Source organism: Lynx rufus, unplaced genomic scaffold, assembly GCF_022079265.1.
Source record: "Lynx rufus isolate CCGP_SWC_20201006 ecotype Redwood Valley unplaced genomic scaffold, mLynRuf1.p SCAF_5, whole genome shotgun sequence".
NCBI classification, from domain to species: domain Eukaryota; kingdom Metazoa; phylum Chordata; class Mammalia; order Carnivora; family Felidae; genus Lynx; species Lynx rufus.
Window position 1 is genome coordinate 112,732,798 of NW_025814867.1, and position 24,721 is coordinate 112,757,518.

Below are 24,721 nucleotides of genomic sequence, written 5' to 3' on the forward strand. Positions count from 1 at the left end.
TTTTTTGTTTTTTGTCTTGTTTTTTAATATTTCTTATACCCTATGTTGTTTGATGGGAGCATTTAGTCCACTTACATTCAGGGTGATCATTGAAAGATAGGAGTTTTATGCCATGTGTTACCTGTAAACTTTGTGTTTCTGATGATGTTCTCTGTTCCTTTCTAGTCTTTGTCACTTTTGGTCTTTTTTTTCCCCCACTCAAAGAGTCCCCTTTAATATTTCTCGCTGGGCTGGGTTAGTGGTCGTGAACTCCTTTAGTTTTTGTTTGGGAAACTCTTTATCTTTCTTTTTATTTTGAATGGCAGCTTTGCTGGATAGAGTATTCTTGGCTGCATATTTCCCCATTGAACACATTTAATATATCCTACCTCTTTTCTTGGCCTACCAAGTTTCTATGAAAAGATCTGTTAATCTGATCTATCTTCCCTTGTTGGTTAAGGATTTTTTTCCCTTGCTACTTTCAGGATTCTTTCCTTGTCTATTTTGTAAATTTGACTATGATATGCCTTGGCAATGGTCGGCTTTTATTGAATTTAGTGGGAGTTCTCTGTGCTTCTTGGATTTATGTCTGTGTCCTTCTCCAGATTAGGGAAGTTTTAAGCTCTAATTTGCTCACATAAACCTTCTACCCCATTATTTCTCACTTCATTCAGTACTCCTATTATGCAAATGTTATTCTGTTGTAAAAGTTGCTGAGTTCCCTAAGTCTACCTTCATGATCCATTATCTTGTTTCCTTCTTCTTTTCAGCTTCATTATTTTCCATAATTGTGTCTTCTATATCACTAACTCATTCCTATGAGTCATGGCATTCTCACTGTCCTGGCATTCATTTGGGTTTGCATATCGGTTATAACATTTTTAGTTTTGGCTTGACTAGATTTTAGCTCTTTTATCCCTGTGGTAAAAGATATTTTAGTGTCTTCTATGCTTTTTTCAAGCCCAGCTAGAATCATTACAATTGTTTTAAATTTTAGTCTGACATCTTTCTTATATCTGTATTGATTAAATCCCTGGCTTTCATTTCTTCCTGTTCGTTCTTTTGTCATGAATTTCTCTGTCTTGCTATTTTGCAGAAAAAATAATAAAACAGAAATTTAAACAAAAAGTAAGTGAAGGAAGCTAAGTCCTAGATGTGTTTTGGTCTGCTTTTAAGAGAAGCTTCATAGGAAAATAGAAAAAAAAGAAAAAAAGAGAAAAAATTAAAAAAATAAGATAAAAGAAAAAAATTTGCTCTTTCTGTATCCACAAAAAACAAAAACAAAAACAGAAGCAAAAAAAAAAAAACCCAAAAGTAAACAAACAAAAAAAAATCCAAAGGAAGCTAGATCCAGTTTCCCCTAGAGCTGAAACTTTGCAGCAATCTATGATCAGTAGATGGTAGCACATGGAAGGGGTTTGTGGGGGTCTTCTTCTGGAGGAAACTGCAGATTTGATTCTCATGCTGACTTGCTCTAGTGGAGAATGGCTTGGAGGGTGCAGGGGGACAGGGGTTTGGTGTAAAGGTGGAGCTGTTTAGCTCACTGAGGTAGATCAGAACTGTTGGGTTAGTAGTGAAAATGTCTTCACCCCACTCTCTGGTCTCTGGAGTGGAATGTTTGCACCCTCATAGAGTGCAGGCACCCCTCTTATTTTCCTGGCTTCTGTTAAATCTCTGCCTTTACCCTGGTCTGTGCCTGAGCTGTGTACCTGCAAGGTAGCACCACCCTCCTGTGTTTTATTTCACTCACAGCTGTATTTCAAAACCTCCACCCTCAGAGATCCCCCACTGCTTGGACCCATGCTGATCCTCGGGAGGAGGGTCTTGCTGCATTGTGGCCGGTGCCAGTTTGTCCCAGAAAACAGTCATACATCTGCAGAGCAGCTACAGCTTGGAGTGTATGGTAAATTTCTTTCTCTCTAGCTACTTTCAGAGGGAGTGCTTTTCTTGCACTAACCCAACACACTGCTCTCTCTCCCCTTCTCTCTCTCCTCTCTGTGAAAAGGGCTCCCATCCCTCTGCAGCACCAAGGCTTTTCTTTCCCCTATTTCCCCTCTCCACACCACATACCTACCATGTTCTCTCCCTCAGATTATACAGATTGTTCTCTTAACCCTCACATCAATTCCCTAGGTGTTCAATGATTTGATGTTGGGGCTCCTGGGTGACTCAGTCAGTTGAGTGTCTGACTTTGGATTTTGGCTCAGGTCACAGTTGCATGGTCATGGGATCGAGCCCTACATTGGGAGCCTGATGAAGATTCTCTCTCTCTCTCTCCCTGTGCCCCCTCCCCTGCTCTCTCTCTTTCTCTCTCAAATAAAAAAAATCTTACAAAATGATTTAATGTTGGGGTGTCTGGGTGGCTTATTCAGCTGAGTGTTGGACACTTGATTTTGGCTCAGGTCTTGGTCTCACAGATTCAAGGGATTGAGCCCTGCATTGGGCTCTGCCTGACAGCATAGAGCCTGCTTGGGATTCTCTCTCTTCCTTTCTCTCTGCCCGTCCCCTGCTTACATGTGCTCTCTCTCTCTCTCTCTCTCTCAAAATAAATAAATTTTAAAAAATGATTTGATGTTGATCTACTTATGCTGGAGGGGTGAGACAAGCCTGGGATCCCTCTTATATTCCACCATCTTAACTCCTCCTCCTACAGTTTCTTTTAAAAGAAATCAGCAGCATATCTTGTTCAAACTGTGGGTTGGGTTTTTTTTTTTTTTTTTTGCACAGGTGTATATTTTACCTCTTTCCCAACATGGCACTGAAATGACAAAAATGAAGTAGGAAAATAGAAATATCTGTAACAGAGAATGGGGTCACATCAATGGTCTAGGTATTTTGGTGAATTTCTGGAAGGCATAGAGTAATTCATATTGCACCAAAGGTCAGACTAGAACAGAAGAATCCATAGACCAGACATGCACAAGAGGAGGCTGCAGAGAAAGTTTGAGCTTTGAGAAGCCCCCAACTTTTTGTCCCATACTCATAAAACCTAAAGCAAGACTTGACAGCATACTACACTTATATACTCAGCTTGATGTGAACCTTCTCACTCAAGGAAAATACTTAGGGAACTGGACTGTTATGATGGCAGTAGATGCTAATTATTATATTATCAGGCTAGTCATTGGGTCGTGATAGTGAATGAACAAGTAAAGCTCATGACAATTAAAGGAAGCTATCAGTACACTGAGGCAATTATACAACAACAAAAAAAATTTAAAACTACAGAAATATGCAATAACATGAATTTTCTCAGGGAAAAGCATAAAAACAGCTTGACTGTTATCCACTACTCTCCTTCCTAAGGCTTGGGGATATCCCTCAGGAGTGGATGACCTGGTCTAATCTTATGATACGGACCCCCAGATTATAGAATAATTATATTTTTTGAATGCTTCTGTATTTTAAAATATCTTTTAAGCTAAACAAATGTTTAAACCAAACATCAAATTAAATAGCTTCTCCCTGATATTTTGTCAAAGTCTATCCCAGGAGCCAATCCTACCTAGCAACAAGAACAAGAATAATTCACTTTAGGTGTGTTATATTTGAGATCGTCATTAAAGAAACAGGAAGGTGAGCTGGCCTGCAGCAGCCGCCCCAGGACTGGTAATCAGCCAGTGATAAGTCAGGACTCATTGCAAGACTGAAAATGAGTGATGCTCTCTTACTGCATTCTGTGTGTTTGTGCTCTCAAATTCAATTCACTTTTACATATAGTCTACAAATACTTATTTAGGACCTTGTGTGTAAGATAGAGAGACTAGGACATCTAATTTATAATAATAATTTTAAAAAGCTTGTAGCCCCGAAATAAATATCATACAAGGCCAAGTATGACCTAAGAAGAATACACTGCTAAATGATTCAAATGTGTAAACTAAATGTTTCAAGTGAGTATTACTGTTCTCTTCAAGATAATCTGGAAATGCATCATAAAATCTGTAACATTTGACATAGATCTTGAAGAAAAGGCACCATTTCTCTGTGTCCTTTCTCTGTTGAGAGACCTGTGTTAGCAAAAGCATGTACTTGAAAGAGTAAAGAGTCGTTAGAAAGCTTTCTGAAACTCATTTTTTGGGTATAACACAGGAGAATAGGGAGAATTGTAGAGGGAGAGACTTCAGAGTTAACTGAAGGTTTTATTTGTAAGGACCTCAAGTAATGCCATGGTGAGTAAACCAGGGTGAGGAACCGAGAGAGAGAGAGAGAGAGAGAGAGAGAGAGAGAGAGAGAGAGAGAAGGAGTAAATGGATGTAAATATATGGAAAAAATATATATAATCTAGACATACACATGAACAGATAAACTTACACATGTGTATATATACAGATCCACATATATACTGTATTTACATATAATCTGGTAATAATGACAACCCATTAAAAGTTATTGAAAAGGGATATGATTTAATCAGAGTTGTTTATGAAGAATAACCTGGTGGCTATGTTCTAAAAGTAATAGTATCAATGGGATGTAAAAGATAAGCAGAGTATTGCAAAACACAGAAGCAGGGTCAGGGCCTTAGTGGTATCAGTAAGAATGTTTATGGAACTTCAGTGTTGAGAAAGGAAGAGCAGGAGTGGACTTGAAGATAGGACACTTATTACACTTTCAGTATGGAGTAGAAGGAACCTAATATTTAAAAACTCTTAAGACGGAAAACATCCAAAATCTAGTTCATTTTCTTGTCTTTCCCAGCCACCAAGTTGGTGCTCTGACATCATATTATCTTAACGTTATCTGAATTTTGGAAACATGCATTTGAAGCCCACGTGTCAACAACGCATTAAAAAAAATACATGTTACTGGTTTATTTATCTTATAGCTTCATTCTTTAAAAAAAATTCTAGGAAGATTGACCATGTCCTTTTCTTCTCCATGACCATCCCACTTAAATTCTACAGTCTCCTCTCTTAGCTTTATGAATTAGTGAAACTTTTCAGATTACCCTGCAACATACAAACACAGCTAGAAAGGGCCTATAGAAAGCATCCTAGACAGTGAGAGGGAAATTCCCCCCATCCAGTTTCTCATAGATGCAACCTAGGCTAAGAGCGTCTCTTACAACTTGGCTCGACCTTCCCTGTTTTAACTCCCTTCTCATATTTTCCTCATTGCTCCCCTGTTTCTTTCGATCCCTCAGTGATATGAGAGTTGAATCCCCACATGAAGTGAAATTCATCATGCCCCAAATAAAGTGGAATGAAAGATCTTTTGATGGCTAGCAGAATTTCTGGGATTTGTCTCTGTTCAAACACAAACCTGCCTCTACTCTAGAGTTAAATGTAGATGAGCCTCCAGGCTATATGGCTGTATAAGTATCAAATCATCATAATGAAGACCTATTCAGAAAAACTATATGATTATAGTACTTAATGATTTTATGAAACTATAATAAAGAGTATAGTATACAATACAGAATAAAATATTTTTGTTTTATGTTTCAGTTATTCTAGCATGAAATGAACACGTTTAATAAACCATTAAACACTAGGCAATTGCAAAGTCTTTGCATACTAACCCATACAGAGCCACATCTAATCTGCATAATTTTGTGATGGTTTTAATAAAAAATAGATAATAGTATGAGATCTAAACATTTCTTTTTAACATTTTTCTTAGTGAATCTATGACTTTTTTATTTCTTAGGCTATAGATAATTGGATTTAACAAAGGAATTATGACAGTGTAAAATAGAGAGTCCATCATATCCTGATCATGTGATTGTGCGGATCCTGGGTGCACATACATGAATAGAAGAGGGCCATAGTATAAAGAAACAGATAAGAGATGGGCTCCACAAGTGGAGAAGGCTTTTTTTATGCCTTGCAGAGACTTCTTTTTTAAGATCATAAAAAGAATAAGTGTATAAGAAACCAGAACAATCAGAATGGTAAATACCTGTATTGACCCAGAGAAAATAAAAATCATCAGAATATTAATTGAAGGATCAGTACAGGAAATCTTAAACAATGGCATGATGTCACAGTAAAAATGATATATTATGTTAGAATTACAAAAGGTTAATCTAAATAAAAAACCTATATGAACTATAGAATGAATAAATCCACTTACAAATGATGAAACTAACAGCCAGATGCAAAGTCTATAGGTCATAATTACCGGATAAAGTAATGGTTTGCATATGGCTACATAGCGATCATATGCCATTGTTGCCAAGAGAAAACATTCTGTGGTGGCACCAAATGCAAAGGAAAACAATTGTGTCACACATTCAGAGAGAGTTATCATTTTACTCTTGGCTAGGAAGTTGACCAGCATCTTTGGGGTCACTGTAGATGATATCCAAGCATCCACAAAGGCTAAACTCCCAAGGAGAAAGTACATGGGAATGTGAAGGTGGGGGTCATTGTAGATGAGAGCAGTTAGTCCAAGGTTTCCCACAATAGTGATGATGTATATCACCAAGAACATCAGAAACAGAGGGATTTGCCACTCTGGTTGATACGTGATTCCTGTGAGAACAAATTTTGTCAACATTGTTGCATTCTTAGTATCCATATTGTTACTGGATGACCCCTGAAATGAAATGCCATAAATGTAAACAGAACTTTCACTAAGATTGTATTAAAAGAAAACTGGAAGAAAGTAGTTGAAATAAAGCCATACACTAACCAGAACGCATTTAATTTTATTTACTACTATTACTATAATATATGAAAAGTAATTTGGGGAATTGAGGTAATGGAAAATGAAATTATTTCAGTTCAAAAAAAATGCACAGGAATTAACAGATTTAGAAACAAGGAGCTCCAGGCTCTGAGCTGTAAGCACAGAGCCCGACATGGGGCTTGAACCCACGAACCATAAGATCATGACCTGAGCTGAAGTCGGATACTCAATTGACTAAGCCAACCAGGGACCCCAAGGAAAAACATTCTAAACATGATTACTAAATTCATGGGGATACCTGAGTTTCTGTGTCTGAAACATGGTTGAGGGTGTAGGGAAAAGAAGTTTGAATTATGATGAAATTAATTAAATTCCATGTGGAAGTCCTTGTCAAACTTTATTCCTCAGACAATAGGGATATTTTTAATTTTTAAATTAAATATTCTGTAATGTAAAAAATATGCTGCAGGGAGGGGAAACTAGAGTCAGGAATACTAATTAGGAAGCTCTTACTGTTGTTATTCAGTGACTCTCAAACCAGATTACACATCAGAATTTTCTGAGGAACTTCTTGTACAAAATACAGATTGTGAGGTATTACTCATTGTATTGACTTGGTGGGTAAAGAATGAAGTCTGATAGTCTGCATGTAAAAAAATCCCTTCTAGTTGATTCAAGTGTATGTAAAGTTCTTAGTTTATGTGTAATGTAATACTGGCAATGATGAGGAGGACAAAGAGATAAAAATAAATTAGAATGTAGTCCCTAGGACTCAGTGACATACTAGATGTGAAGGAGAGAGTAGACACGTGATGACCAGGTAGATGGTCATTAAACTTGAGTTTGAACAACTCAGTTGGCCTGTTTGTGGAGAAAGAGCCCTCTGAATATCCATACTTAGTAGTATGAGATATTCTACTAAAGCTTAATAGAAACAATTGTTTGGGTGTCGTTTGGGTAGCTGAAGGCATACTTACAGATGACCTATCCACTGAAGAGTGGATAAGGTAAAAAGAAGAAGGACATGGAAAGAAACTTGAGAAATTTATTTTTTTTTTTAATTTTTTTTCAACGTTTATTTATTTTTTGGGACAGAAAGAGACAGAGCATGAACGGGGGAGGGGCAGAGAGAGAGGGAGACACAGAATCGGAAACAGGCTCCAGGCTCCGAGCCATCAGCCCAGAGCCTGACGCGGGGCTCGAACTCACGGACCGCGAGATCGTGACCTGGCTGAAGTCGGACGCCCAACCGACTGCGCCACCCAGGCGCCCCTTGAGAAATATATTAAAGAGGTTATAAAGTAGATACACATCACTTTCGGATAGCTAAAAACTGAGGCTCTTTACCACATGAGTCTTGGTATCAGTCAAACACTACCACTATAGAAGTCAAAAGAGCCAGAAACTTAGTTTCCCATCCTCATAATACCTAGCATGACAGGACTTGATCTAAGTTTGAATAGACTCACTCACTGACTTTCTCTAGAAATTCTGCTGGTTTTACTTGGAGTACTTTTTTCTATAAGTTTTTTCAGCAGAATAAAATTGAGCCAAACTCTGGAACCTAGTACAGAAGACAATAATAACCAATAACCAATGCCAAAATTCCAGTTGTTAAATATATTTTTATATAGAATGGATTCCCTTAAGTGAAATCTAAAATCATTAGATAAGTGAACATTCTCAAACTTAATTTGTGTTGTGTTCCTTTTAAGCATAAAGTAGGAAGAGCAGTGGAGGGCATTTTCTATAAATTTCCTGCTATATATATTTTTTTAAATACTCAATGAAATTGTCAGAAGTGGGAGAAAGTTTAGAGGAGTTAATATGTATATGACTTACCTTAAAACTTAAATCACAGAATGTGATCCAAAGAATAGATCATTTAATCAGGATAAACAGAAACATTTTCTTATGTAGTAAACATGACCTGATAATGAAATTCAGCTGAAATTATTTAACATTCTAGTTCACCAAAATTTTTAAAGTCATTATATTTATATTAGAAAGTCAATAAATTATGTTAAGATAAAAATTCCAGTTTTACAAGTATTTTGCTTATCCAGATTTAGTCACAAAAATAAATATACAGATAGCTAAGAGTTTTACATGTTTTTGTCTGCCATTTTGGCATCTGGTAAATTAATGTAAAATTGTTATATATTGGGGTGCCTGGGTGGCTCGGTCAGTTGGGCGTCCAACTTCAGCTCAGGTCATGATCTCACAGTCTATGGGTTTGAGCCCCGTATGTTGCTCTGTGCTGACAGCTCAGAACCTGGAGCCTGCTTCGGAATCTGTGTCTCCCTCTCTCTCTGCCCCTCCCCCACTTGTGCTCTGTCTCTCTCTGTCTCTCAAAAATAAATAAATGTAAAAAATTTTAAAAAATTATTCAGTATTTTGAATTTTTATATAAAGAATAATGAATGTTATAGAATTCATTTCTCTCTTACCCACATCCTTTAAGAAATGGCAGATGCTTTCTAAAGTAGAAAAAAATATAGTAGCACTGGAATGACAAAACATAGGTAGGAACACTGATTCATTTAAGAGACTTCAATTACCAAGTTCAGGAAAATGTTGTTTATATTAATTTGCCTTGAGTACAAGAGTCAACCAATTGTAGGGCTGTGTGCTTTTGCCAGAAGAGAAAGGAGTGAAGAACTAAAATTCCCTTAATAGCAACCAAGGATTCCCTTTAGGACGAAGTTAAACTATTCTTCTGGGGGCATTGTAGATTTGAATTTGGATGAGAAGTCCAGGTGTCCCATAGGGCATTACAGACTCCGAAATCATAAACATCAAGTCATTGTATACAGTTCTAATTTTAACAGTTGAAATTACACTTTATGCTACTGTTTTCCACCACAGATGACACTTATGACAGGTTTATGCAAACTTCAATTTCTCTATAAATTTGGATGTTAAGAGTGCTTTGATTAGTATAGTCTTCATACATGATTTTAATAAGGCTAAAGTTCTGGATTCCCTTCAAGAGCTAACTCCAAACAAAATTGTCCTCATGCAAAATACAGCTGAGATTCCAGACCTACATATAACTTCCCACTTTAATGTGAAAATACATGAGAAATTTTACTAGGGAAAGGTCAAAGAGCAAAAGGAGAATGAAACAAAGGACCACAGTGGGATGTGGCATATATCAGTGCTTTTCAGACTGTAATACAGTTGAATCGTGTGTGTGTGTGTGTGTTCTGAAAATGCAGATTTTGCCTCAATAGGTCAGGAGTGAGGCCAGGAGTCTTCATGTCTGAAAATGTGATGCCTCTGGACATGGCTTTCCATCGTTGGAGGGTCTAGATGATCTCAGAGCTAGAAAATTGAAGAAACAAAAAAAAAATAGATTTGCAGTGCTGAGTAAAATGGTTCTACCAAAGCCTTATCTGTGGACTTACAGAATTCCTTATCGACTGTCGTGGTATTCCATGCCCATTGCTTCTAATTAAGCAACTGACTTCATAGCAAATACAGTGTGGCAATGTCCCCCTGATAATAAATTACCTCATCTTACTATTTTCCCCACCATCCTGATACAGGTAGCTTGCTAGGATGATGGAATCATCTTTTGAAAGTCAGTTACTGCACCACCTAGGAGGCATTACATGCATAGTTCAGCAAGACTCTCCAGAAGCCTGTATATTTTCTGAATCAATGTCAAATACATAGTACAGTCCCATAGCTAAAATTCATGAGTCCAGGAATCGCATAGTGAAGATTGGAATGGTACCACTCGCTATTACCACTAACAACACACTAGCATAATTTTTGCAAGTCTTCTTATGCCTTTATGCTCTGCTAATATAAAGGTTTTAGAGCCAGAGGAAGGCATGCTTCCACTAACACAGGCAACAATGATTCTGTTCAGCAAGAAGTTAAGACTGGCGCTGGGCCACTTTGTGTTCCCCCTTCTTCTGAATCATCATGTAAAGAAGGGAGTTACTCTGCTGTCTGGTGAGACCACTGAGAAATTGGACTACTTTTCCACAGTGAAGATGAGGACAAGGAGGTTGTTCTTTGGTAGTGCCATTCCCTGTAATTAAGGCCAATGGAAAACTCCAACAAACCAATCCAGGTGGCATTTCTAATAGCCAGACACTTAAGGAGTAAAGATAAAGAAGTTTAATCAATGAGTTGTTTGCTATAGAATAAGGGATTGTGGAATGGATAGTGGAAGAGATAATTGTGAACACCAGCTATGACTACATGACTAGTTACAGAAATGAGAAGTGTAATTGCCGTAAATATTTACTTCTCATAATATATTTGTGTCTGTGTGTCTGTGCATGTTTACATACCAACATCTTTGTCTATTTATATCTGTGTACATGTATATATAACAAACATTTTTGCTTTCTTTTCACTCATGTTCTCTTATCCTGCAAAATAAAATGAATTTATATCATGGTAATTAATTATTGTTAATTTGACACCATAGTGTTTAAGTTACCAGATATCAAAGAAAAGAGTAAGCATCACTCAAGGATTTTAACTCATTTTCTAGAGAAGGGGTTAGTGCATTATCAGTTTTACGCAGCATAGTTACATTATGTTAGGTGGAATTATGACTTTGCTATTGTCCTTACTTGGAGTTTAAGTATGGTTTAAGAAATTGTGTGTGGGTGCCAGGTTGACAGTGGGTGGACTTGTGACACAGTTTGTTGTATGTGCCAATGTGACCAGTCCACAGGATGTCTAGATAACTGATTAAATATTATTTCTAGTTGTATGCATGAGGGTGTGTCCAGAAGAGATTGGTATCATATCAGTGGACTGAGTAAAGTTGATGGCACTCCCTGATGCTGGTGGGCATCATGTAATCCATTGTGGGGCTGAATGGAACAAAAAGGCAGAGGAAAGTTGAATTCACTCTGCCCAACTGGGTGATCTGTGATATTTACCTCCGTTCTCAGTACTTCAGACTTGATGTAATCTATATTATCCATAGGTTCTCCTATTCTCACATTTTAGAACTAGAGCATTGTCTTTCCTGGCTCTCAGCCTTGCAGACAGAAAATCATGGGATTTCTCAGGTTTCATATTCATGTGATCCACTATCTTATAATAAAGTCTTCAGATATAGATAAGATATACGTACCTTATTGGTTCTGTACTCTGGACAACCCTGAGTAATACCAATAATAACTATACATTTCATGGACTTTTTTCTTTATTTTGCAAAATAGAGGTAAATATGATGCAACTGTTAACTGTTGTCCTCAAATAAGTCTGACTTAGAAGGTACCTTCTCAGAAGAGATATTGCATTATTACATCATGACTATTATTTTGTATATAAAATGTCATTGAGAAGGATGGTTCAAAACTTAACCAGCTTGACAATTACATTCTCTATTAAACTGGTATCCCTGGAATTAACCTCATTGACATGAGGCAATGGGCTTTTAATTGCCTGTCATCACTGTCAATTATGTTTTCAAGAAAAAGTTATAAAGTTATCCACAATACTTCATCCTTTGGAACAAATGCCCCATTGAAACCTGTATCCAGCTGCCTAAATATGGGAGGAAGGTACAAAACTGAGAATGGAATTCTGTACGTTTGCATAGTGCCATTTAAGTAAGGAACAGAGGATGTGTCTCTATTTTCCAGCTCCAACATCTTTATTTTTAAAAATTTACTTCACTTAATTATTTGAAAGAATACTTATCTAGTGTGGTCCAACTCACAGCATAAACTTCCTGAAGAAGAAACTCTATTAATGGGACCCATCAAACTTTGTTCCCATAAGCCCTCAACTTATTCTGAAGCCACTAAAGACTGCAAACACTATTTTGACAGAGAAACAATAAAAAGAAAGTCTAGACTAGAGAGTTGTTCACACATACATAATATATTTCTTACCAAGATTCTACCCTAACTAGTCCACAACTCAGATTGAGAAATACTGTTCTAGATTTGATTGGTGTTTGTTTTTACCTACGTAAACATTGATTCTTTGAGCACAGTCTAGTGCTCATAGTGATAATAGTGATATTATCAATATTATCAATAGTGATAATATTGTCAGTGACTTTATTAGCTAGGTATTATAAAATGATGAGAAAAAATTTATAAACACGTACAAGAGTGAGAATCTATGAATTCTTTAAATTAATATGTTCCTAATAAAGGGTATTTATATTATTATATTATATTATATTAATTATTATATTATATTATTATTATTTTATTATTATTTTCAAAATGTAGTTTAATCCATATTCAGGAGTGGTCCAGACAACTGGATTAATTTAGCATTGTGCTATCATCTTTTACCTATAAATATTCATTAAATAATACATAATGTAACTTCATAGTTTACTTTTTAAAACTTTGCAGAACATCTTGTCTAAAATGTGAGCTTTGCAGAGATGTGTATTTTAGGTCTTTCCCAACATGACACCGAAATGACAAAAATGATGTACAAAAATAAAAAAAATATGTAACAGAAATGAGAATGGGAACACATAATGGTTTCAGAATGGGAACAGGAGATTTTAGGGAATTTCTGGAGGGGATAAAGTAGTTGGAAGAGTAGAGGTGACTAGAGTCTCACCACACTCTACTCAAGAGGAATAGCACAGGTCTGCACTTCAGGAGTCCCTTAAATTTGGAGTTTTGAAGCTCAGTCAAGTGCATGAGAAAAAAAGCTCAGACACAGGCAGAGTGAACACAGGGTTCTGATGAAAACCAAGGACACAAGAGGGATGATTGATTGCTCTTCTTTGAGGTTCCTAGAAGAGTGGGGCGTGTACACTTTCAGCTCTGAGAGAAAGTCTTAGAGGTTGCAATCTCTGATGATCTCATGAGAGAAGGAGGCTCCAAAAACTCTAAAGATAGAGAAAGTCTTCCCCAGTTTTTCAGCGATCTGGTGTAGTTTGTATTGTGTGGAAACTATAATTTCTCAGAAAGATTAAAGGAACCAACCTGGCACGTCAGCCGGACAAGGAATTCAAGGGCTTTCTCTTCATCTTAACACTGCTTTTCTTTCTGTTGGCTTTGCTCTGGGGCAGGCTTTCCTCACATGTTATCCCTAGGTGCTCCGAGCCTTGTGAAATGGGGAAATAACTCCTTCCTCACAGGGCTGTGGGGAAGACAATTAAATGAGATAATGTGTGGCAAGTGTTAATTCTTTCTGTTCAGATAAGGTGTATCATTTCTGTCTCCTGCTGGGACCCTGATTGGTACAGTGAAGTAAATATTGTTGGGGTATCACGCCAAAGCTCGGTCCTCGGACAATTCTGGGACCCGTGCGAGGTTTCCCAGATGGAGAACGGATTCTGCTGAGAGGAGATTGAAGCTGAGACAGCAGACGAGGGTATGGACCATGTCTTTTTCCTCTGGATGCTTTGGAGATTTAATCTTTTTCAGTGGATTTGAGCAATTTAATTATGATGTCTCTGCAGATTTCTCGCGTGCCCTGCACAAAGTGCACGTGCATGACGGTCTTTGAGCCCCGTACTCGGCCCGTGCTTTGTGTCTGAATTAAAGACTTATAGGAGACAAAAATCAACAGGAAGATAGAATTTCTTTGTTCACATGAGAAAATGGAGAACACGACACGAGCGAAGGCATGAAGACTGGAAAGTGAAGGGTGCTCATAGGAGGACAGCATATTAGGGCCAGGACACTCTCTCCCTGGGGCTGGCCCTGGGAAACCCACTTCCAGAGCATGAGAGAGAGAAACAAACCAGGTGTTTCAGAAATTGTTTTATGTGATTTGTTAATAAAAGAATTTATTAATTCTTTATTAATAAAGAGGAAAAACCCTTTCCTGATTTCTGGCATCATAGGTTCATTTTGCCTGCTTTGGGACTCTATGTCCCATGTGGAATCACATGGCAGATAATCCTGTGTGTCCGGCTTCTTCCATGCAACATCAGGTGAGCAATCTATGCTGCCCGTTCGGGGGAGGACCAAAGCTGGCTGTTGGAGGTGATGAACTGGCTTAGCCTGACTTTGTAGAGTGGAGGCAAAAAAACTGATTTAATGAGCCTGATCCAGTGATACAACACCTGGGCCAAACAGCCATCGACTAGAACATCGCGTTTCACTGTGAGCTGTTTACCTGGTGAGTTCACAAATTAGAGGACGAAATAAAAGGATCTGAAAAACAACCTTACTGCAGCCAAAGGAAGAAGCGCTGTGGGTGTTGTGATCACCCAAGTCAACTATCTCTCCTTCCCTGTACCCTGGCGAGATGAGAGGGACCAGATCTGGGTGAAGGTCTGGATGGGGGGAGAGAGAGATGGAGGGAGGGAGGGAGAGATGCTGGAGCCAGGAACACCGGTGTCATAAGGGAGTCAGGGTGGAAGGAGCAGTGGATGATTCTCTCAATAGATGCTGAAAAAGCATTTGGCAAAATACAGCATCAATCCTTAATAAAAGCCCTCTACAAAGTAGGTGTAGAGGGAACATACCTCAGCATCACAAAGGTCATTTAAGAAAGATCCACAGCTAATATCATCCTCAATGGGGAAAAACTGAGAGCCTTTCCCATACGGTCAGGAAAAAGGCAAGGATGTCCACTCTCACCATTACTGTTTAACATAGTATTGGAAGTCCTAGCCTCAGCAATCAGAGAACAAAAAGAAAGAAAAAATATCCAAATTAGCAAGGAAGAATTCAGACTTTCACTGTTTGCAAATGACATGATATTCTATGTAAAAAATCCAGAAGACTCCACCAAACAATTTCTAGAACTATTACATGAATTCATCAAAGTTGCAGAATGTAAAATAAACATGCAGAAATCTGTTGTATTTCTATACACCAGTAATGAAGCGGCAGAAAAAGAATCAAAGAATCAGTCCCATTTGGCGATTGTACCAAAAATAGTAAAACCCCTAGGAATAAAACTAAAGCGATAAAAGATATATACTCTGAAAACTATAGAAAACTTATGAAAGGAATTGAAGAGGACACAAAGAAGTCGAAAAACATTCCATACTCATGGATTGGAAGAACAAATATTTTTAATATGTCTATACTACCCAAAGCGTCTACACATGTAATGCATTCCTTATCAAAACACCACCAGCATTTTTCACAGAACTAGAAAAAACAATCCAAAAATTTGTATGAAACCACAAAAGACCCCACATAGCCAAAGCAATTCTGAAAAAGAACAACAGAATTGGAGGCATCATGATTCCAGATTTCAAGCTATATTACAAAGCTATCATCATCATGACAATATGGCACTGACACAAAAACAGACACATAGATCAATGGAACAGAAAACAAAACCTAGAAATGGACCCACTACTATATAGTGAACTAATCTTTGACAAAACAGGAAAGAATAGCCAATGGACAAAAGACAGTCTCTTAAATGCTGTTGGGAAAACTGGACAGCAACATGCAGAAGTATGAAACTGGACCATTTTCTTACACCATACACAAAAATAAATTCCAAATGGATGAAAGACCTAACTGAGAAACAGGAAACCACCAAATCCTAGAGGAGGACATGGGCAGCAACCCCTTTGACTTTGTCTATAGCAACTTACTAGACTCGTTGCTGAAGGCAAGGGAAACAAAAGCATAAATGAACTATTGGGACTAAGATAAAAACCTTTAGCAAAGCAAAAGAAACAATTAACAAAACTAAAAGACAGGGTATGGAATGGGAAAAGATATTTCCAAATAACTTATCTGATAAAGGGTTAGTATCCAAAATCTGTAAAGAACTTATCAATCTCAACACCCCCAAAACAAATGACCAAATTAAAAAATGGGTGGAAGACATGAATAGACATTTTTTCCCTGAAGACATCCAGATGGCTAAGAGACACATGAAAAGATGCTGAACATCACTTATCATTAGGGAAATACAAACCAAAACCATAATGAGATAGCACCTCACATCTGTCAGAATGGTTAAAATTAACAATGCAAAAAACAACAGGTGTTGGTGAGGATGCAGAGAAAGGGGGACTCTCTTGCACTGTTGATGGGAACGCAAAGTGGTGCAGCCACTCTGGAGAACAGTATGGAGACTCCTCAAAAAGTTAAAAATAGAAGTATCCGATGACTCAGGAATTGTACTAGTAGGTATTTACCCAAAGGATACAAAAATACAGGTTCAAAAGGGTACATGCACCATGATGTGCAGCATTATCAACAATAACCAAACTATGGAGAGTCCAAATGTCCATTAACTGATGAATGGATAAAGAAGTATATATATATATACACACACACACACACATGCACACGCGCGCACACACACACTTACACACACAATGAAATATTACTTGGCCATCAAGTAGAATGAAATCTTGCCATTTGCAATGATGTGTATGAGCTAGAATGTATTATGCTAAAGGAAGTAAGCCAATGACAGAAAGACAAATACCATATGACTTCACTCATATGTGGATTTTAATGAACAAAACAGATGAACATATGGAAAGGGTGTAAAAGAGAAGAGAGGTAAACAAACAACAAGAGACTTAATGATAGAGAACAAACTGAGGGTTTATGGAGGACGGTGGGGGGGTGAATGGGCTAGATGGGTGATGGGTATTAAAGAGGACACTTTTTGTGATGAGCAGTGGGTGTTGCATGTAAGTGATGAATCACTGAATTCTACTCCTGAAACCAATATTGCACTCTATGTTAACTAAAATTTAAATAAAAAGTAAAAATAAAAAATTAACAAACTACAGACCTGTGCAATAACATGGATTTTCAGAGAAAATCAGTGTCTAGACTCTAATGTATTCAGTCCCTTTCCTGGCCCTTGAGGGTATCCCTAAGGGAGGAAAAAATAGAGGACAGATGACTTGGTCTACTCTTGTGACCTGCACCTCCAGAAATACATAGTAATATTTGTTTTAAATACTTATGTGTTTGTATCCTTAAACAAACATCTAATTAAAGGGCTTTTTTCTGGTATTGTGCCATATAATAATAATTTGCTTTAGGTGTATGATACTTGTGATTGTCTTGAAAGAAACAGGAAGGTGAGCTGGCCTGCAGCAGACACCCCAGACCCAGTAATCTCTTGGGGCTCATTACAGGATTGAAAATGAGTGATGCACTCTCACTTCATTTGAAGTGTTTGTGCTGATGGATTCATTTCAAATGTATATATATTTCCTAAGTACTTATTTAGGACCTCATGTGTGTAAGCCACTGTGCTAACACTGCAAAAGATTGGAAGAGTACTAGGACTATTGAATTATGATCTAAAAAAATTTATGGGTCAAAAATAAGTACTAATAAAGGCCATTTGTGACCCCCAAAATAAATAAAATACAGTGTTTCAAATGAGTGAGCATTTCTACCCTTTTCAAGGTAATTAGGAAATGCATCATAAAAATCTTAGAAGAAAGGGCACCATTTCAATTGTAATGGAGATGGGTGCACTTGGGGAAGCATTCTTTGTGGAGAGACCATATAAACAAAACCGTGTACCTGAGAAGGTGTTCACAGGCTTTAAGTAACTCATTTTGGTGATAACACTGAGTCTATAAGAATTGTGGAGGAAGAGAATGCAGAGATAAATCAAGATTTTCTTGGGATGGACCTTAAATAATGCCATGGTGAGATACTGCAGGGATATATATACACACACACACACATACACACACATACACGTACACACACATTTAAGATGTTTATTTTTATTCCCACCTGAGGTCATTAATGTTAGGTGATATATAACTGCTAAAATTTTTGAATGCTGATCAACACATAGCAAATATGTAATCTGAACAAGAAAGATAAATAGATTTACATGTGTTTACATATCATGTAATATATACATATAAAGAAGAAATAAACATGGATATGTGTATAGAGAGTTCGCTTCTTTTGAAATTCATATTCTGTATTTATTTATTTAATGTTTATTTTTTAATATGAAATTTATTATCAAATTGGTTTCCATACAACACCCAATGCTTATCCCAACAAGTGCCCTCCTCAATACCCATCACCCAACCTCCCCTCCCTCCCACCCCCCATCAACCCTCAGTTTGTTCTCAGTTTTTAAGTTCTTATGTTTTGGCTCCCTCCCTCTCTAACCTTGTGTTTTTTTTCCTTCCCCTCCCCCATGGTCTTCTGTTAAGTTTCTCAGGATCCACATAAGAGTGAAAATATACGGTATCTGTCTTTCTCTGTATGGCTTATTTCACTTAGCATAACACTCTCCACTTCCATCCACGTTACTACAAAAGGCCGTATTTCATTCTTTCTCATTGCCACGTAGTATTCCATTGTGTATATAAACCACAATTTCTTTATTCATTCATCAGTTGATGGACATTCAGGCTCTTTCCATAATTTGGCTATTGTTGAGAGTGCTGCTATAAACATTGGGGTACAAGTGCCTTTATGCATCAGCATTCCTGTATCCCTTGGATAAATTCCTAGCAGTGCTATTGCTGGGTCATAGGGTAGGTCTATTTTTAATTTTCTGAGGAACCTCCACACTGTTTTCCAGAGTGGCTGCACCAGTTTGGATTCCCACCAACAGTGCAAGAGGGTTCCCGTTTCTCCACATCCTCTCCAGCATCTATAGTCTCCTGATTTGTTCATTTTAGCTACTCTGACTGGCGTGAGGTGGTATCTGAGTGTGGTTTTGATGCGTATTTCCCTGATGAGCGACGTTGAGCATCTTTTCATGTGCCTGTTGGCCATCTGGATGTCTTCTTTAGAGAAGTGTCTATTCATGTTTTCTGTCCATTTCTTCGCTGGATTATTTGTTTTTCAGGTGTGGAGTTTGGTGAGCTCTTTATAGATTTTGGATACTAGCCCTTTGTCCGATATGTCATTTGCAAATATCTTTTCCCATTCCATTGGTTGCCTTTTAGTTTTGTTGGTTGTTTCCTTTGCTGTGCAGAAGCTTTTTATCTTCATAAGGTCCCAGTAGTTCATTTTTGCTTTTAATTCCCTTGCCCTTGGGGATGTGTCAAGTAAGAAATTGCTATGGCTGAGGTCAGAGAGGTCTTTTCCTGCTTTCTCCTGTAGGGTTTTGATGGTTTCCTGTCTCACATTCAGGTCCTTTATGCATTTTGAGTTTATTTTTGTGAATGGTGTGAGAAAGTGGTCTAGTTTCATTCTGCATGTTGCTGTCCAGTTCTCCCAGCACCATTTGTTAAAGAGACTGTCTTTTTTCCATTGGATACTCTTTCCCGCTTTGTCAAAGATTAGTTAGCCATACTTTTGTGGGTCCAATTCTGGAGTCTCAATTCTATTCCATTGGTCTATGCATCTGTTTTGTGCCAATACCATGCTGTCTTACTGATTACAGCTTTGTAGTAGAGGCTAAAGTCTGGGATTGTGATGCCTCCCACTTTGGTCTTCTTCTTCAATATTACTTTGGCTATTAGGGATCTTTTGTGGTTCCATACAAATTTTAAGATTGCTTATTCTAGCTTCAAGAAGAATGCTGGTGCAATTTTGATTGGGATTGCATTGAATGTGCAGATAGCTTTGGGTAGTATTAACATTTTAACAATATTCTTCCAATCAATGAGCATGGAATGTTTTTCCATTTCTTTATATCTTCTTCAGTTTCCTTCATAAGCTTTCTATAGTTTTCAGCATACAGATCTTGTACATCTTTGATTAGATTTATTCCTAGGTATTTTATGCTTCTTGGTGCAATTGTGAATGTGATCAGTTTCTTGTCTTTTTGTTGCTTCATTATTACTGTACAAGAATGCAACTGATTTCTGTACATTGATTTTGTATCCCACGACTTTGCTGAATTCATGTATCAGTTCTAGTAGAATTCTAGTAGAATTCATGTATCAGTTCTACACTCTTTGGTGGAGTCTGTCAGGTTTTCCTTGTATAATATCATTTCATCTGTAAAAAGTGAAAGCTTGACTTCATCTTTGCCAATTTTGATGCCTTTGATTTCCTTTTGTTGTCTGATTGCTGATGCTAGAACTTTGAAGACTATGTTAAACAACAGCGGTGAGAGTGGACATCCCTGTCATGTTCCTGATCTCAGGGGGAAAGCTCTCAGTTTTTCCCCATTGAGGATGATATTAGCTGTGGGCTTTTCATAAATGGCTTTTGTGATGTTTAACTATGTTCCTTCTATCGCGACTTCCTTGAGGGTTTTTATTAAGGAAGGATGTTGAATTTTGTCAAATGCTTTTTCTTCATCGATTGACAGGATTATATGGTTCTTTTGTTTTATTTTATTAATGTGATGTATCACATTGACTTGTGAATGTAGAACCAACCCTGCATCCCAGGAATGAATCCCACTGGATCATGGTGAATAATTCCTTTTATATGCTGTTGAATTCACTTTGCTAGTCTCTTATTGAGAATTTTTGCATCCATATTCATCAGGGATATTGGCCTGTAGTTCTCTCTCTCTCTCTTTTTTTTTTTTTTTCTGGGTCTCTGTCTGGTTTAGGAATCAAAGTAGTGCTGGCTTCATAGAATGAGTCTGGAAGTTTTCCTTCCCTTTCTATTTTTTTGGAACAGCTTGAGAAGCCTAGGTATTATCTCTGCTGTAAATGTCTGGTAGAATTCCCCAGGGAAGCCATCTGGTCCTGGACTCTTATTTGTTGGGAGATTTTTGATAACTGATTCAATTTCTTCACTGGTTATGGGTCTGTTCAAGTTTTCTATTTCTTTCTGTTTCAGTTTTGGAAGTGTGTGGGTGCTTAGGAATTTGTCCATTTCTTCAGGTTGTCCAATTTGTTGGCATATAATTTTTTATAGTATTTCCTGATAATTGTTTGTATTTCTGAGGGATTGGTTGTAATAATTTCATTTTCACTCATGATTTTATCTATTTGGGTCATCTCCCTTTTCTTTTTGAGAAGCCTGGCTAGAGGTTTATCAATTTTGTTTATTTTTTCAAAAAACCAACTCTTGGTTTCGTTGATCTGCTCTACAGTTTTTTTAGATTCTATATTGTTTATTTCTGCTCTGATCTTTATTATTTCTCTTCTTCTGCTGGGTTTTGGGTGTCTTTGCTCTTCTGCTTCTAGTTCCTTTAGGTGTTCTGTTAGATTTTGTATTTGGGATTTTTCTTGTTTCTTGAGATAAGCCTGGATTGCAATGAATTTTCCTCTCAGGACTGCCTTCGCTGCATCCCAAAGCATTTGGATTGTATTTTCATTTTCATTTGTTTCCATATATATTTTAATTTCTTCTCTAATTGCCTGGTTGACCCATTCATTCTTTAGTAGTGTGTTCTTTAACCTCCATGCTTTTGGAGGTTTTCCAGACTTTTCTCTGTGGTTGATTTCAAGTTTCCTAGCATTGTGGTCTGAAAGTGTGCATGGTATGATCTCAATTCTTGTATACTTATGAAGGGCTGTTTTGTGGCCCAGTGTATGATCTATCTTGGAGAATGTTCCATGTGCACTCGAGAAGAAAGTATATTCTGTGGCTTTGGGATGTGGAGTTCTAAATATATCTGTCAAGTCCATCTGACACAATGTATCATTCAGGGCCCTTGTTTCTTTATTGATACTGTGTCTAGATGATCTGTGCATTTCTGTAAGTAGAGTATTAAAGTCCCCTGCAATGACCACATTCTTATCAATAAGGTTGCTTATGTTTGTGATTAATTGTTTTATGTATTTGGGGACTTCCGTATTCAGTGCATAGACATTTATAATTGTTAGGTCTTCCTGATGGATTGACCCTGTAATTATTATATAATGCCCATCCTCATCTCTTGTTACAGCCTTTGATTTAAAGTCTAGTTTGTCTGATATAAGTATGGCTACTCCAACTTTCTTTTGACTTCCAGTAGCATGATAGATAGTTCTCCATCCCCTGACTTTCAATCTGAATGTGTCCTCAGGTCTAAAATGATTCTCTTATAGACAGCAAATAGATGGGTCTTGTTTTTTTATCTCTCTGATACCCTATGTCTTTTGGTTGGAGCATTTAGTCCATTTATATTCAGTGTTATTATTGAAAGATATGGGTTTAGACAGCAAATAGGTGGGTCCTGTTTTTTTATCATTCTGATACCCTATGTCTTTTGGTTGGAGCATTTAGTCCATTTATATTCAGTGTTATTATTGAAAGATATGGGTTTAGACAGCAAATAGATGGGTCCTGTTTTTTTATCATTCTGATACCCTATGTCTTTTGGTTGGAGCATTTAGTCCATTTATATTCAGTGTTATTATTGAAAGATAAGGGTTTAGATTCATTGTGATGTCTGTAGGTTTCATGCTTGTAGTGATGTCTCTGGTACTTTGTGGTCCTTGCAACATTTCACTCACAGAATCCCCCTTAGGATCTCTTGTAGGGCTGGTTTAGTGGTGATAAATTCCTTCAGTTTTGTTTGTTTGGGAAAACCTTTATCTCTCCTTCTATTCTGAATGACAGACTTGCTGGATAAAGGATTCTTCGCTGCATATTTTTTCTGTTCATCACATTGAAGATTTCCTGCCATTCCTTTCTGGCCTGCCAAATTTCAGTAGATAGGTCTGCCACTAGTCTTATGGGTCTCCCTTTGTAAGTTAGAGCCTGTTTATCCCTAGCTGCTTTCAGAATTTTCTCTTTATCCTTGTATTTTGCTCATTTCACTATGATATGTTGTGCAGAAGATCGATTCAAGTTATGTCTGAAGGGAGTTCTCTGTGCCTCTTGGATTTCAATGCCTTTTTCCTTCCCCAGATCAGGGAAGTTCTCAGCTATGATTTGTTCAAGGACACCGTCAGCCACTTTCTCTCTCTCTTCCTCTTCTGGAATTCCTATGATACGGATATTGTTCTGTTTGATTGCATCACTTACCGTTGTCTAATTTTCCACTTATACCCCTGGTTTTTTTTTATCTCTCTTTTTCTCAGCTTCCTCTTTTTCCATAACTTTATCTTCTACTTCACCTCTTCTCTCTTCTGCCTCTTCAATCTGTGCTATGGCCACCTCCATTTTATTTTGCACCTCATTTATAGCATTTTTTAGCTCCTCATGACTGTTTCTTAGTCTCTTGATCTCTGTAGGAATACATTCTCTGCTGTCCTCTATGCTTTTTTCAAGCCCATGGATTAATTTTATGACTATTATTCTAAATTCTTGTTCCGTTATATTGCTGAAATCGTTTTTGATCAATTCGTTAGCTGTTGCTACTTCCTGGAGTTTTTTTTGAGGAGAGTTCTTCTGTTTCGTCATTTTGGGTAGTCCCTTCAGTGGCTCCAAACTGCAGGGCACTTCCCCTGTGCTGTCTGGAGTAACTTGTGTTGGTGGGTGGGGCTGCAGTCAGACCCAATGTCTGTCCCCAGCCCACTGCTGGGGCCACAGTCAGACTGGTGTGTACCTTATCCTCCCCTCTTCCAGGGGCAGGACTCACTGTGGAGTGGTGTGGCCCCTGTCTGGGCTACTTGCACACTGCCAGGCTTGTGGTGCTGCTTCGATGGGCTCTTGCCAAGGGTGTATTAGCCGGGGTGGATCCTCAAGTTGCACAGGGGCAGGAGGGGCAGGCTTAGCTCGCTTTGCAGTTGGTGGTCCCCTGGGGGAGGGGCCCTGCAGCACCAGGAGGGAGGCAGGCCCATCAGAGGGATGGATCCACAGAAGCACAACACTGGGCCTTTTGCGGTGCAAGCAAGTTTGGTGATGGAGAACTGGTTCCTTTTAGAATTTTGGCTGGGGGGGAATAGTACTTTCCAGGCCCTTTGTTTCCCTGCTGAGCTGAGCTCTGTCTTCTGGGGCTCAGCAACTCTCCCTCCCAGTGTCCTCTCACCCTCCCCTCTCTCTGAGAGCAGAGCTGTTGACTTTTAATATTCCAGATATTAAGTCCTGCTGGCTGTCAGAACTCACACAGTCTGGCCCCTCTGCTTTTGCAAGCCAGATTTGGGGGCTCTGCCTTGCCAAGCGGGCTGCCCCTCCACCACCCTGGTTCCCTCCCACCAGTCCGTGTAGTGTGCACCTCCTCTCCGCCCTTCCTACCCTCTTCCGTGGGCCTCTTGTCTATGCTTGGCTCTGGAGAGTCCGTTCTGCTAGTCCTCTGGCAGTTTTCTGGGTTATTTAGGCAGACGTGGGTGGAATCTAAGTGATCAGCAGAACAAGGTGGATCAGCATCCTCTTACACTGCCATCTTCCCCTCTGTCCATCTGTGTATAGAAAGTTCTAGTCATGCCCGCCATATA

At 38.1% G+C, this 24,721-nt stretch overlaps 1 protein-coding gene and 1 non-coding gene across 2 annotated transcripts; one reads left to right on the plus strand and one right to left on the minus strand.

The window, feature by feature from the left end:
* Positions 1–5,574: 5,574 nt before the first annotated feature.
* Positions 5,575–6,504, minus strand: LOC124526908 (olfactory receptor 5H2-like). The gene has a single exon (XM_047100109.1). It carries the CDS (start codon positions 6,502–6,504, stop codon positions 5,575–5,577), a length of 930 nt encoding a protein of 309 aa, XP_046956065.1.
* Positions 6,505–14,559: 8,055 nt separating this feature from the next.
* Positions 14,560–14,631, plus strand: LOC124527422 (small nucleolar RNA SNORD57). The gene has a single exon (XR_006965872.1). It is a non-coding gene; the product is annotated as a small nucleolar RNA SNORD57 (small nucleolar RNA).
* Positions 14,632–24,721: the final 10,090 nt, after the last annotated feature.